This window comes from Dendrobates tinctorius, unplaced genomic scaffold (assembly GCF_039654945.1).
Source record: "Dendrobates tinctorius isolate UK_male_01 unplaced genomic scaffold, ASM3965494v1 ptg000075l, whole genome shotgun sequence".
NCBI lineage: Eukaryota > Metazoa > Chordata > Amphibia > Anura > Dendrobatidae > Dendrobates > Dendrobates tinctorius.
This window is the reverse complement of record NW_027361743.1, coordinates 1,665,077-1,680,123: the sequence shown is the minus strand read 5'-3', so window position 1 is coordinate 1,680,123 and position 15,047 is coordinate 1,665,077. Positions and strand designations below refer to the sequence as shown.

The following is a 15,047-nucleotide window of genomic DNA, read 5'->3' as shown; positions in this document are numbered from 1 at the left end:
TTTTATGCTGAGGATTCAGGAGAGGTTTTCTTCTGATGATTCTTTCATGAAGGCCATATTTGTGTGTGTGTCTGAACAGTAGAACAACGTACTACAACTTCAGAGTCTTCTAAATCTTTCTGAAGGTCTTCTGCCATAAAGCGGGGGTTCTGATTTGCCTCTCTAGCAAACTTACGAGCAACTCTCACCTAAATATTGCTTGGTCTTCCAGACCTTATCTTGACCTCCACTGTTCCTATTAACTGACATTTCTTAAATACATTTCAAACTGAGGAAATGGCAACTTGAAAATGCTTTGCTATCTTCTTATAGCCTTCTCCTGCTTTCTAGGCCTCCACCATTTTCATTTTCAGAGTGCTAGGCAGCTGCTTAGAAGAACCCATGGCTCCTGGTTTTTTTGGCACAAGGCTAGAGAAAGCTGGGTTTTTATAAAACTGGGAAATTTACATCACCAAGCCTCTCCTAAAGATGATGGTGAATAAGCCATAACCCTAACAGGCTCATTGAGATTTGAAACCTTGTTCAAAGTTATCTGAGCACACAAATGATGCAAGGCGCTTCTTAATCCAATCAAAGGGGCTAACAAGCGGCACCTTTTGTAGACTTTTGCTATCCATGTATTTTCGGTTAGTCACTTGAAACCTCTATTTATTTTGCCAGAGAAAAATAACTGGCTATACGGTTCAACAAAATGACCACCATGCAATACTACATTTACTCTTCTTTGGCCATTGTAGGGCAACTGTATAACTGACTGTATCTTCCAATGTCCATGTGGCGCCCCTGAGGCTCAGTCGCCACAGAGGTACTGCACCTTCTCCTAAGGTGTGGTGCCCCACCATCCAGGTAAGTTGGGAGCTCCTGACCACGTTCCAACACTTGCACCCCACACAATAGAGTAGTTCAGCATAACCACATTACGGCTCTTTGCATAGTGAGAGGCAGAGCACCTTTGGTGGTTCCCTGCTTGGAACACTAAACGTGCTGGGAGGTGGGTGGAGTTGAGAACACACTACAGAGTGGGACGGTTCCAGGATTAGAGTCAGTCAGTGAGTGAGAGGAAAGGAGAGAGGAAGCCACTCAGAGAGGAGTGGGGATCCCTGGAAGAAGGGATGGAGGAAGGAGTGCTGCAGCTGCCTCAGTGACCTGAGCCAGCTGGCACGGGAAAGGAAAGAAGGAGAAAGACGTTGAACTTAAGCCTGAGCTTCCATAAGAGAGAAAGACAAGTACGGAACATAGGCGTAAAAGGTAACACAGAGGACGTGGGTTAGAGGAAGAACCCTGCCTAGAAGTTCTAAGCGCAGGGCCGGGGCCCGGTCCCCGAGGTTGTGTGGACACTAATGGTTCTGCAGCAGACACCGGTGGAGTAGTAGGCTGTAAATGCACTACTCCCATCTAAGACTTGAGGGAACAACAGCAATACGGATAGAGAGCCGGGACTTAGGAGTAGAGTGTCCCCGAAGCAGGCTACAGCTGTCTGCCGTGCAAGTAGAGTTCTTGGGAACATCTGTTAGGAGGAACTCCAGTGTAACTCAGTACTAGGAGATATTCACACTTTAAGGCGCTATAGAGGAGACGTTCAGAAAAGGCACATAAGTTGGCGGAGCGTGGAAAGGAGCATTCCATCTTGCCTGGAGGTCGGCTGAGTCTCTGACCTGGAGGACACGGCACAGAAGCGGGCACTACAGACTGTGAGTAAAGCGTTGGAACTACATGCCCTGGTGTCCTTCATTCCTTCCTGCGTCCGTCCGCTCAGCACTGCTATATCCCCTGCACTGGACACTACACCATCTAAGTGTCTCCACATCTACACTACCCTGGGACAACAGCCCTGCCTGTGGAGGGCTATACCATCATTGCTGCACCACACCATCAGTCCCAGAGGATCTGTCTGCAGCGTCAGCTTAACACCTCCCTTGCCGAAGATCACAGGTGGCGTCACAAACTATTCATCTAACTACATTCCATCATTCACATCTCCCTATTACTTGGGCGCCCAGGGCCACGGTCCGGGTCACCGCTGCTGTTACACATCCCACTGATACCGGCCCGGTACCGAGTACCCCACAGCCATGGAAGGGTGACCCATCCATACCATCAAGTATCTCAAGATGGACCTACAGTGATGGCTTCTTGTATAAAAAGGGTTGTCTGTGATGAGGATAGTGTGGGAAACGTGCAATGTCCAGACAAATTTGTGCGGGATTCCAAGTTTGTGATACAGATTTTGGTTTAGGATTATCTCCGAAATCCACAAAGCCCCTTTATTTTCTCCATAACCGGTACAGGGGGTGCCTCAAGTGGTGCCGTCTGCCATTCTGGTGCCAATATATACAGTAAATATCCACTATTACTGTGTGTATAGATTACAGCTGTATTTCCCCCCTGTGCGGAGTGCTATACAAACATGGATTTTGGCCGCATTTTTAGTTACATACCAAATCTTCCTCGCAGCTTGACAACATTTACAGAGCGGAGCGGGCAGATAGCAGAGAGAGTAGACCATTTTTTAGACCGTAAAACACTCCTTTCTTTAAAAATACATTAAACTGTCTTGGGATTTCTTTTCTCTGCACTTCATAGAGTGTCCAGGATGATATAGCACACAGTGTGCATCACCGCTTATCTCCATATGAAGGGCAGCTCTTATTATAAAGGTGTTGCAGACATTCTTAAGAGTCCGTTTCAGCACAGGTTGAGGGGAGTTTGGGTTTATTGGTAATTTCATAGGTTGAGTTTCACCCTGGCTCCTCTTGGCTCAAGGAATCGACCTCAGGATATATTTTGGAATGTCTGTTAGATAAGCCTTAAGATCAATCACGCATTATTTGAACCAGATGTTACTTTGGCTCGATGAAGAATATGTGAGGGTTCTTTTCTACATCCAGGAAAAATTAATGTATATATGTATGTGTATATATATATATATATATATATATATATATATATATATATATATATATGTATATATTGCATATCATGCTTTATACACTACTGTACATCCAATAAAGTATAGGACACCTCCATATTACACAGGAACTTTCATGACCGCCCATTGTAAATCCATAGACATATGGAGCTGGTTCTTTGCAGATATAACAGTTCCCACTCTACTGGGAAGACTTTCTACAATATTTTGGAGATTTCCTTCTTCCAGAAGAGCATATGTGTGGCCAGACCCTGATGTTGGGAAGAGGTCTTTGTAGTTCATTTGAAAGGAATTAGATGGGGTTGAGGTCGAAGCTCTGTGCGGCCGGTCATGCTCTTCTACCAAAATCACCAAACCATATCTGTATGGACCTTGTGTACTGGGCACAGTCATGGGGAACGGAAAAGGGCCTTCCGAAACTGTTTCCGCAATGTTGAAAGCTGTAATTATCCAAAATGTCTTGTGCTGAAGTATTAAAATGTCCCTTCACTGGAACTAAAGAGCCGAGGACGACCCCTAAAAAACATGCCTATAGTATTATCCTCTACCACCATACATCCCATACATCTCGTACAATGCAGTCAGGTGGGTAACGTTCTCCTGGAATCGCCAAACCCAGACTCCTCCGTCAGACGCCAGATAGAAAAGTGTGCTCTGTCACTGCACAGAACACATTTCCTCCAGAGTCTAGTGTTGCCGGCTTTACACCATTCCATCCGATGCTTGGCATTGTGATTGGTGATGTACGGCTGCATGCAGTTTTTCAAGCGTGAAGCTCACGGTAGGGAAGCAGTGTTTGTGTTGATGTTATTGCCAGAGTAGGTCTGGACTCTGCAGTGATGGAGTCAGCAGAGCGTTGTTGACTTTTCTGCCCTCTGCTCCTCAGAACTCTGTGACCCCGCTCGTAACAATACGGGGTCTGTACGTAGTGGCTGAGTTGCTTTGGTTTATTCTAAATAATATCACTCACAGGTGGTGGGGAAAATTTAGGAGGAAGAAATGTCATGAACAGGCTTGTTATCCCGGTGGCTTCCGTTACAGGACTGCGCTAATATCTTTGAGCGCTTTATCACCAGCCATTCTGTCACATGTTAGTAAAAGCAGATGGCATGGCGGGGGGATGGAGGTTATATAGCAAGGGCATTGGGGCTCGAGCTTATACACCAGGAGTGAGGGGTCAGATATTTGAAACAATGGTGGCGACGGGCCAGATGTCATGCACTAGGGTGCGAGTGTCCGGATGTTATACACCGGGGGGGGCGGTTGGGGGGATGGGAGAGGGCCAAATATTTTACACCTGTGGCGATGAGCCGGATGTTATACACAGGTGAGCCGAGGGGCTGGATATTATACACTGGGAGGAGAGGAGCTAAATATTAGACACTGGTGGTGAGGAGCCGGATGTTATACACCAAGGACAGGGAGCCGGATATTATAGACTGCGAGGAGTGTGGTACACCAGCCTCTTATGAAAAACTTGGCTGCTTTATATCCATTACCTCCATTCCTACAATAAAGACACCGAAACTTGTGTGGGATAAGTGGGCTGTCCACAGCTTTATTAAGAATCAAAAACTACAAAAACTCCATCCATGCCCATTTCCTTTCTTTCCACCGATGTCCTCATTTAACCCCCAAAGGCCAACTGCTGTATTCCAGCGGGCCTTGCTGATTGCACATAATTGGGCCTGGATGAGAAAACATGCCATGCTGTGACAAATTATTAAACATAACCTCATATAAAAAAAAACATTTTATATATAAAACTTTTGTTAAATATATAACAACATATCCATCAACTTACACTGTAACCAAAAACCTTGGTCCTTTATGTATAGAGCCGTCAATCATCCTTATCTTAAGCCATCGAAATCCAAATCTTTCATAGAAAGACCTGTAATTGGCGGGGCAGGGTGGGTGGGCTCCAAGATGAAGGTAATATGGCTGACAAGACAAAACCCCTGTATATGCTGTACTAATCCCACCCCCTTTTTCACAGAGCAGCCCCAAATCTTTTCCACACTTTCCTTTAACCCTTCCTACTACCTTATGGTCCCAGTGCGTTTCCTTATTTAGTTCAGGCCCCATAACATCGGATGGGCGAGGAGTCGGATGTTATGCACCGGTGAGCCGAGGGGCTGGATATTATACACCATGGACAGGGAGCCGGATGTTATACACCGGTGAGCCGAGGGGCCGGATATTATACACCATGGACAGGGAGCCGGATGTTATACACCGGTGAGCCGAGGGGCCGGATATTATACACCATGGACAGGGAGCCGGATGTTATGCACCGGTGAGCCGAGGGGCCGGATGTTATACACCGGTGAGCCGAGGGGCCGGATATTATACACCATGGACAGGGAGCCCGATGTTATGCATCGGTGAGCCGAGGGGCTGGATATTATACACCATGGACAGGGAGCCGGATGTTATACACCGGTGAGTGAGGGGGTGGATATTATACACCATGGACAGGGAGCCGGATGTTACACACCGGTGAGTGAGGGGCTGGATATTATACCCCATGGACAGGGAGCCGGATGTTACACACCGGTGAGCCTGGGGGCTGGATGTTATACACCGGTGAGCCGAGGGGCCGGATATTATACACCATGGACAGGGAGCCGGATGTTATACACCGGTGAGTGAGGGGCTGGATATTATACACCATGGACAGGGAGCCGGATGTTATACACCGGTGAGTGAGGGGCTGGATAATATACACCATGGACAGGGAGCCGGATGTTACACACCGGTGAGCCTGGGGGTTGGATGTTATACACGGGTGAGCCGAGGGGCCGGATATTATACACCATGGAAAGGGAGCTGGATGTTATACACCGGTGAGTGAGGGGCTGGATATTATACACCATGGACAGGGATCCGGATGTTATACACCGGTGAGTGAGGGGCTGGATATTATACACCATGGACAGGGAGCCGGATGTTACACACCGGTAAGCCTGGGGGCTGGATGTTATACACCGGTGAGCCGAGGGGCCGGATATTATGCACCATGGACAGGGAGCCGGATGTTATACACCGGTGAGCCGAGGGCCGGATATTATACACCATGGACAGGGAGCCGGATGTTATACATCGGTGAGCCGAGGGGCCGAATATTATACACCATGGACAGGGAGCCGGATGTTATATACCGGTGAGTGAGGGGCTGGATATTATACACCATGGACAGGGATCCGGATGTTATACACCGGTGAGTGAGGGGCTGGATATTATACACCATGGACAGGGAGCCGGATGTTACACACCGGTGAGCCTGGGGGCTGGATGTTATATACCGGTGAGCCGAGGGGCCGGATATTATGCACCATGGACAGGGAGCCGGATGTTATACATCGGTGAGCCGAGGGGCCGAATATTATACACCATGGACAGGAAGCTGGATGTTATACACCGGTGAACCTAGGGGCTGGATATTAAACACAATGGACAGGGAGCCGGATGTTATACACCGGTGAGCCGAGGGGCCGGATATTATACATCATGGACAGGGAGCCGGATGTTATACACCGATGAGCCGAGGGGCCGGGTATTATACACCATGGAAAGGGAGCTGGATGTTATACACCGATGAGCCGAGGGGCCGGATATTATACACCATGGACAGGGAGCCGGATGTTATACACCGGTGAGCCGAGGGGCTGGATATTATACACCATGGACAGGGAGCCGGATGTTATACACTGGTGAGCCGAGGGGCTGGATATTATACACCATGGACAGGGAGCCGGATGTTATATACTGGAGAGCCGAGGGGCCGGATATTATACACCATGGACAGGGAGCCGGATGTTATACACGGGTGAGCCGAGGGGCTGGATATTATACACCATGGACAGAGAGCCGGATGTTATACACCGTGGGGGGGGCAGTGTATAAAAATTGTCGGGACAAAAACGTATGTAAAAAGAACACACAAAAACACAATAATGTGTATTACAATACTTAGTATATTCACAATATATACCATATATGCCTGATAAGTACAAGTCCCTTACCAAGACTCTCGTCTATTAGGAGAACTAGCATCCCCGGGTCACTGATTCCACTCTTGAGTTCAATGGAGAGAAGACAAGTTGGCTTTTACCTGGCTGCGAATTGAAGAACAGGAATGATCAGATCTATATTGTCCAGAGGCATTACCCACATGTAGTAGGTATTATGGCATATTCTGTGGGTATTCCAGAAATCTTTGAGATGAGAATACCCCTTTTGATGATCTTAAAGGGTTATTCGCATCTTTAAAAAAATGGGAATTGCCAGATGGTGCTTGTAAATGCAAGAAATTTTGCAATTTACTGCTCATTAAAATTTTTAGCCATTCCTGAGATATCCGCACTTTTTCTTTTATGTGTGTTTATGGCTCATTGCCTTGGAAACAGACCACCGCTGCTAAACATGCGCAGTACTTACAAGCTTTTTTTTTTCTAATGAGCTTGCAATTGTAAGTGCTATTATAAAACTTAATGAGTTTGGAAGTAAGTACTGTTATAAAGCTGGCCTAGATCGCTGGAGCCAGTCCTAGCCAACTTCAGTGCAGTGCTTACGAACTAGACAGCAGCGGTGGTCGGTCTCCTAGGCAGTGGACTATAAACAACAGAAAAGTGTTAATATCTCAACAACGGATGCAAATATTAATAAGCGGTAAATTGCAAAAGTGCTTGTTTTTACAAGGGCTATCCAACAATATCCATTTTTGAAGATGGGAGTAGCCCCTTTAAAGATCACCTGATACTTTTTTTCATGATTTTAGTTTGTCGGTCCTTGTGTACTAGGTATTGCACCATGATTCTCCCTCCGGAGTACTTTCCTGTACTAATCATCTCCATGTAGCCAAAGTCTCAGAAATGCTTTAATTGAATGGGAAGCGTTGTACAGTACGTCAAATCTTTTTTTCAAGGCGATTTTCAACATCTAATTACTTTAATCAATGACAATTTAGCTCAGCGGGTCTCCAATGGCTGGAGAAAGCTTTGAGAGAAAATGACCTTTAAATGAAGCCCAATGAAGAAAAATGACATGTCTGTGCCAGGAGGTATTTCAAAGTAAATGGATGATAATTCTCCCCCTGAATTGAAAGACAGATCCACAATGGAGCAACTAAATTTAGATTGATAGATGGCAATTACAGGTTTGACCCTTATTTACAGGGAGGAAATAGAATCTTTTCTGTCATATAGCAGACGACTTGGACATGTCGGGAAAAAATGCTATTTGCGTACAGTGTGTGCCAGTATGATGGGAATTTTGGAATTTTTCATTTTTATATTCGCAATATAGGAGTCTAGGGCCCCAATGGGGTAAAAGGTTGTCCCAACTTAGCATATGATAAACTATACATGATATCGTGTATGCATCATCGCCCTCCCAGGGCTGGTGGGGTACTCGGTACCGGGCCCACAGATCTCAAAGAGGGGGTTGTTGTCACGGCAGCTACGACCCGATCCGTGGCCCTGGGCGCCCATTATAATTAGCAGAAATGTTCATTGAATAAAGTTTATGAGTGAATGATTTGTGACGCCACCTGTGGTGTTCGGCAATGAAGATGTTAAGCCGACGCTGCAGACAGATCCTCTGGGACAGATGGTGTGGTGCAGCAATGTTGTGGCCCTCCACAGGTAGGGCAGTAGTTCCAGGGCAGTGTAGGTGAGGAGATAGAAAGGAGACGTAGATGGTGCAGTGTCAGGCACAGAGATGTAGCAGTGCTGAGTGTGTTGGCGCAGGAATAAGTGGAGGACACCAGGGCATGTAGTTCCAAAGCTTTACTCACAGTCTGTTGTGCATACAGGTGCCCGCATCCGTGCCGTGTCCTCCGGGTCAGGAGCTCAGTCTTCCTCCAAGCTAGATGAAGCACTCCGTTCCAACACTCCGCCAACATATATGCCTTTTCTGAACGTCTCCCTTTTTGCGCCTATAGTGAAGTACTCCCAGTACTGAGTTACACTGGAGTTCCTCCTGTCAGATGTTCCTATGAACTCTACTTGTACGGCAGACAGCTGTAGCCTGCTTCGGGGACTCCTTGCTACCAAGTCCCGGCTCACTCACGTTGCTGTTGTGCCCCCAAGTCTGGTGTGGGAATAAAGTGGTGACAACTTCTATTCCTCCGGTGTCTGCTGCAGGACCATTAGTATCCATACAACCTCGGGGACCGGACCCCGGCCTTGCGCTGTGAACTTGGGAAGGGTTCTGCTCTAACCCTAATCCTCAGTCCTCCTTTTCTCCTTACGTTCCATTCAAATCTATCTTCTAAAGAGTCAGGCTTTCCATCAATGTCCCTTTCCTGTGCCAGCGGACCCAGGTCACTGAGGTCGGCTGCAGCACTTCCTTCATCCATCCTACTCCGGGGATCTTCTCTCTCCTTCAGACCCTGTCAGACTCACTGACCGACCGACTGACTGACTGACTAAATCCTAATATCTTCCCACTCTTTTGGTGCAGACTAAGCTCCACCCACCTCCCAGCACTCTTCGTGTTCCAAGCATGGAGCCACCAAAGGTGCTTTGCTACACTATGTTGTGTGGGATGCAGGTGTTGGAGTGTGGTCAGGTGTCTCCACCTTCAGGAGAAGGTATAGTACCTCTGTGGCGACTGAACCCTCAGGGGCGCCACCATCCCCCCATAGGGCTTTGAATGGAGTGATGGCCGCACATTGTCTATGGGATTGCTGGAGGTGTTTGAGCGCTGTTCTCATCCTTATGTGGCCATCATTCTTCTCATTGTCTATAGGACTGAAAAAGATAGCCAAGTACTTGGATATGTCCATTAACCCCAAAATACAGTGAAATGGAGGTGAGGTGCATGCGCGGTCAAAACTTCATTCACATGCGGACTTCCGATCCCTGTATTCAGGATCGTGGGGAGTTTCAGCAGTGGAATCTCCAGCAAGCGCCAAATTATCTATCCTGTGGATTGGCGGTGACTTACTAAGTTAGGAGCACTGACACAGGGTTTTGAATGGAGCACTGGTCGTGCATGCGCACAGCCGCTCCTTTGTGCTGGAGGCAAGTGCTGTACTCATCCATGTGTGGCCATCACTCTTTTCATTGTCTATGGGTCTACAAAAGGTAGCCAAGCACTCGGCTATGTCCAGCCACCTGATACACAATGAATGGATCAGGGCATATGCGCGGTCTAAGCTCCATTTCAGAACCCTGTTTTCAGTATCGCGGGAAGTTTCATCAGTGGAATCTCCAGCAGTTATAAAGTTATCATATATTTTGTGGATTGGTGACGGATGACTAAGTTGGGACCCCCACACAGGGCTTTTACTGGGGTGATAGTTGTGCATGCACACCATTGCGCCTTCCATTGTCTATGGGACTGCTGGAAGTAGCGCAGCGCTATACTCATGCATGTGCGGCCGTCACTCTTTTCATTGACTATGGGCCTCCTCAAGGTAACCAAGCACTCGGCTATGTCCAGCCACCCCATAGACAATTAATGGATCGGTGTTAAACATGCGTGCGGTCAAAGCTTCCTTCTAACAGGGACTTTAGAGTTCCGATATCAGGATCGTGGGGAGTTTCAGCAGTGGAATCTCCAGCGATCACCAAATTATCTATCTATGGACTGGTGATGACTTACTAATAGCGATGAGTGAATGTGCAGAATAAGGTGCTATCCGCCATGCTCTGGTGCTAATCGAGTGACTTCGGCGTGCTGGAATAATATGTTCGAGTCCCCGTGCATGCATGTCTCGTGGCTGATTGACACATGGAGGTATTGCCTTTTTGTCAGGGAATCCCCACATGTGTTGTGTCTGTTAGACAGCCACATATCATGCAGCCACAGGGACTCGGACATAATATACGAGCACGCCCAAGATAAATGGATAACATCCTTGCATGTGGATAAGACGTCATCCGAGCACATTCACTCATCACTAGTGGAGATCCATCACCCCCACTCCCACTATTGGCTGATTAGAGAGGACTTTGATTATTAGAAGTGTGAGAGCGCCGTACATTGTGTCGTGGCCATGAGTGGTATTACAAGCTCTCTAGTAGTTGTGAACAGATTTTCCTTCCCTGGCAGCAAGCAGAGATCTGAATCTGTGAACAGCCATTCTTGTGTCTTTATTACAGCGGTGCAGATGCTATATTCTCCACTGCTCTCTTTATTGGCGCAGGCAATCATATGGCCACCTTGTGACCTCCGTAATATTACCAGGGCAGGGGATGACAATGATTTGTTGCAGCCTATTCACTATTCTTCATTATTATATTGCAGATCTGTCCATGGCCGTGCAGAAATTTTCCCATTCCTTGCAAGATTTCCAGTTTGAATGCATTGGCGATGCCGAAACAGATGACGAAATAAACATCGGTGAGAGTAATAATACGACGTGCGATGTGTAAAGAGTAGCGATGAGCGAACTTGCTGGGATAAGGTGTTATCTGAGCATGCTCGGGTGCGAACAGAGTGTCTTTGCCGTGCTCGAATAATATTTTCCACCCCAGCGGCTGTTCGACCTCCACAACACATGCAAGAATTACCTGTTTGTTAGCCAATCCCTGTGTGTTGCGGATGTCGTACAGCCGGGAGACATGCAGCCGCGAGGACTGGAACATATTATTTGAGCACCCCGAAGACACCCGGTTAGCATCAGAACATGGCGGATAACACCTTAGCTCAGCATGTTCGTTCATTGCCAGCGGAGAGTCCATCAGTTCGCAATGTTGAATGTGTCTGCCCTTGGTTATCTGCAAATTTCATTAAAGGGGTTCTCCACCTATTTGTTTTTTACTTGTATTTGGAGCTAAAAATAATGTCTGAATTTAGGTTACTCCTTATTCAACTTTGATGCCATCTGTGGTCATAAATCAGCTAAAAAAAACAGATAAAAATATACAAATTCTGCTGTCAGACAAAGCTTACTGACTGATTCTCAGTTAACTCATTCGGAAGTCTGAAATAGACAGGGCAACCCAGATATTACAAAACGCAAATACTGGAACATTTTTAATAAAACCCATTTGCAAAAATTATATATATATATATATATATATATATATATATATATCTCCCCCAAATACATACTTTTTTTTTTTTTCTTATTTAAGTGCATCCCTACAGGTGGACAATTCCTTTAAGAGCTCCCAATTTCTCACCATACAAATTGAATCCGTTGTCAAGACGTGCGAGTAGAACTCTTGACAGTGTGTGATTCACATTTCGGCCACTAGGTGGCTTGACACATATAGGCACGATAATCCTAAACCTCTCCCCACAGAGTATCGCAAAATAATGTTTTTAAAACTTGCTCATCTCGTGTTGCTTTTATATCGAGCCTGATGGGGGAGGGATCTGTATAGCGGAGTAGCTAATGACTATTCGCTCCAATTTTCCTTCCGTTAAAGAGTTTTCCAGTTGTAGAAATCTGCCCACAGATTGTATGAGGCAGGGACGTTCAGACCCATCGACTTAAATTTAACTCGCTTGCAGTCCCACTCACAACCTGTGGATAGGGATGGCACTGTTTTTGTAAAAAGGCAGAAATGTTTTTCTAATCCCCCTCCCATGAATATTTACACTGTATACTACAAAACTGCAGCATATTGTACAAACAATCGCAGGTTCAAGTCCCCTAAGGGGACTAAAATTATAATAAAAAATAGTAATAAAAAGAGTTTTAAAAAATAATAAAACTTTACCTCTGGCTTCTGGTGAGGGTGGTGGAGCTGGCTGTGTTGACAGAGGAGTCGTGAGTTCTCCATCCAGGCTCCCTCTGGTGGTGACAGCAGGTAATGAAGCTGATCTAAATGGCAGAGACCTGCCACCTGAGGAGGAGGACTGTGAGTGGACATCAGGAGTCTCTGACTGGATTTAAGACAGCCGACTCCCTAATTTTGTGCTGGTGATTTTTAGGGGGCCGAAACTTTGTCAGCATGCACAAGAGTAAACCAAATATGAAGCAAATACGCCGCAAAAATAAGTTAAAACACAGGAAAATCTCCTTTTTGCAGCAGCAGCTTCGAGTAGGTTTTGCCTGCAGAAAAAAAAAGCAGTGAAAATGCAAAGTGTGAACATAGCCTAAATGACAAAAATAAGATAAAAATGTAAGCAAGTATCGCTGCTATCGTAGTGACCTGGAGAATCATGATTCAGAGTCATTTGTACCACATAATGAACACCATAGAAACACGCACAAAAAAAGGTGGCGGAGTAGCAATTGTTTTTCCCAATTTCTCTGCACATGAAACATTTTTTTTCGCGCTTTCCGGTACATCAAATATTAAAATGAACGGTGACGTTCAAAACATCAACTCTTCCTGCAAAAAACAAAACAAAAGAAAAACAATACGGCCGTGTCAATGTAAAAAAATAAAGAAGTGATGGCTCTTGGAAGAAGGACAGGGATGAACAAAAGCACAAATATGAAAAATTGACCGGTCATAAAGAGGTTATTTGTTTTGCTTTTTTTTTTTTAATTTGTTATTTGCGTTTTCAAAATATTTTCAGTCGATTCATCAATTACAAAGTTTTAAAAAGTTGCAAAATATTTGTGAAAACGTACTTTGGGCCTTCCTGGGAGAGATTTGATGTATGACTGTATTATTTTTTTTTTTTTTTAAATTTTGCAATCTTTAAGCCGAACAGGTGACTTTTTTTGTGCTAAAAAGTCACCAAAAACTTAAAGGGAGCCTGTCAGCAGGATTGTGCTCAGTAACCTACAGACAGTGTCATGTCAGGTCAGCACCATTATACTGATTATAATGATACCTTGGTTGATGAAATCCGTCTTGTGGTTGTTGTTTAATCTTTATTTTCAGTTTTGAGTTAATGATATTCTCGTGCTCTGGGGCGGGGCTGTGGGCGGGGCTAAGGCAGGGGCTTTACATGGTGCTCTGATTAGGTATTCATAATGCAGACAGCTGACCGGTTGCTTATCCCTCACTGACCTGTCCCCTAGTTTACATAATGAGTATTATATGTATATGCTGAAACAAAGCATCCGCTTTTGCAGGCAGGCACCAGAGGTCGCGCCTGCGCTGCAGCATGACCGCATATATAATGTGCATGTAATCCTTTTTCTTTTATGTTATCCATAAATTTCTAAAAAAAATCAGTTTGAAAATGGCGCTGGCCGAGCCTGTGCAGTAGCAGCTGTTGGCGATCCAGTATTTTTTTTTCTCTAGCAAGATGGCGCCCCTGCGCAGTAGCAGCCATCAGATTGCCGACAGCTACTACTCCACAGATGCGTCCGGCACCATTTTCAAGCTTTTTTTTTTTTTTTTAAGAATAACCTTAAAGAAAAGAATTATATACACATTATAGATGTGATCATGGTGCAGCGCAGGCGCCGCTGGCACCTACCTGCAGAAGGGGATTTTTAAAAAAATATATACTGTATATTATTCATTATGTAAACTAGAGGGCAGGTCAGTGAGGGATCAGTAACCTGACAGAAGCCATCCTTATGAATATCTAATCAGAGCACCACATGAGGCCCCCCCACAGGCCGCCCCGGGGCACGAGCATATCATTAACTCAAAACTGAAAATAAAGATTAAACAACAACCACAAGACGGATTTCATCACCAGGTATCACTGTAATCAGTATGACGGCGCCGACCTGACACTGTCTGTAGGTTACTGTGCACAATCCTGCTGACAGGGGCACTTTAAAATGCAAAAATTAAGAGCACTTATGAGTCTTGTAAAATTAGTGATCTGTGTCCGACAACTTGAAGCATTTGAAGCAAAAAAGTCAATGAACACCACAAAAAAGGAAAAAAAAATAACAACTGCCAGACTAAATAATGACCATCAATATTAAAGTTCCCTAAAACCTCTTTGTCACATTATACATTGGTAGAAATATGATTTTCCCTTCTCCAAAGCCTCTTTGTCAGCAGAAAATGACCTATTGTTTAAATCAAATTTTTATGTTAATTGTACCGTATATTTTTAAAAATGTTGGCAATTTAATTTCTTTTACTATGTGCATAAAATTATAACCTGTGCAATTCTCACACCAGCCACTGGGGCTATTTTAGACTCTAACTTCCTGTTGTTGCAGGAAACACATGAACATTAGCAGCAATGAACAGAGACCCCCGCCTTATCTTTTGTATTGAAGCATCTA

At 45.3% G+C, this 15,047-nt stretch overlaps 1 protein-coding gene across 2 annotated transcripts in view; it reads left to right on the top strand.

Moving 5' to 3' along the window:
- Positions 1-15,047, top strand: part of ARHGAP42 (Rho GTPase activating protein 42) — a 373,376-nt gene that overhangs the window by 118,009 nt on the left and 240,320 nt on the right. For both annotated transcript variants that reach the window (XM_073582941.1, XM_073582942.1), the window contains exon 2: positions 11,189-11,284. In XM_073582941.1, the coding sequence (XP_073439042.1) occupies positions 11,189-11,284 (96 nt within the window). The remainder of the gene's footprint in view (positions 1-11,188; positions 11,285-15,047) is intronic.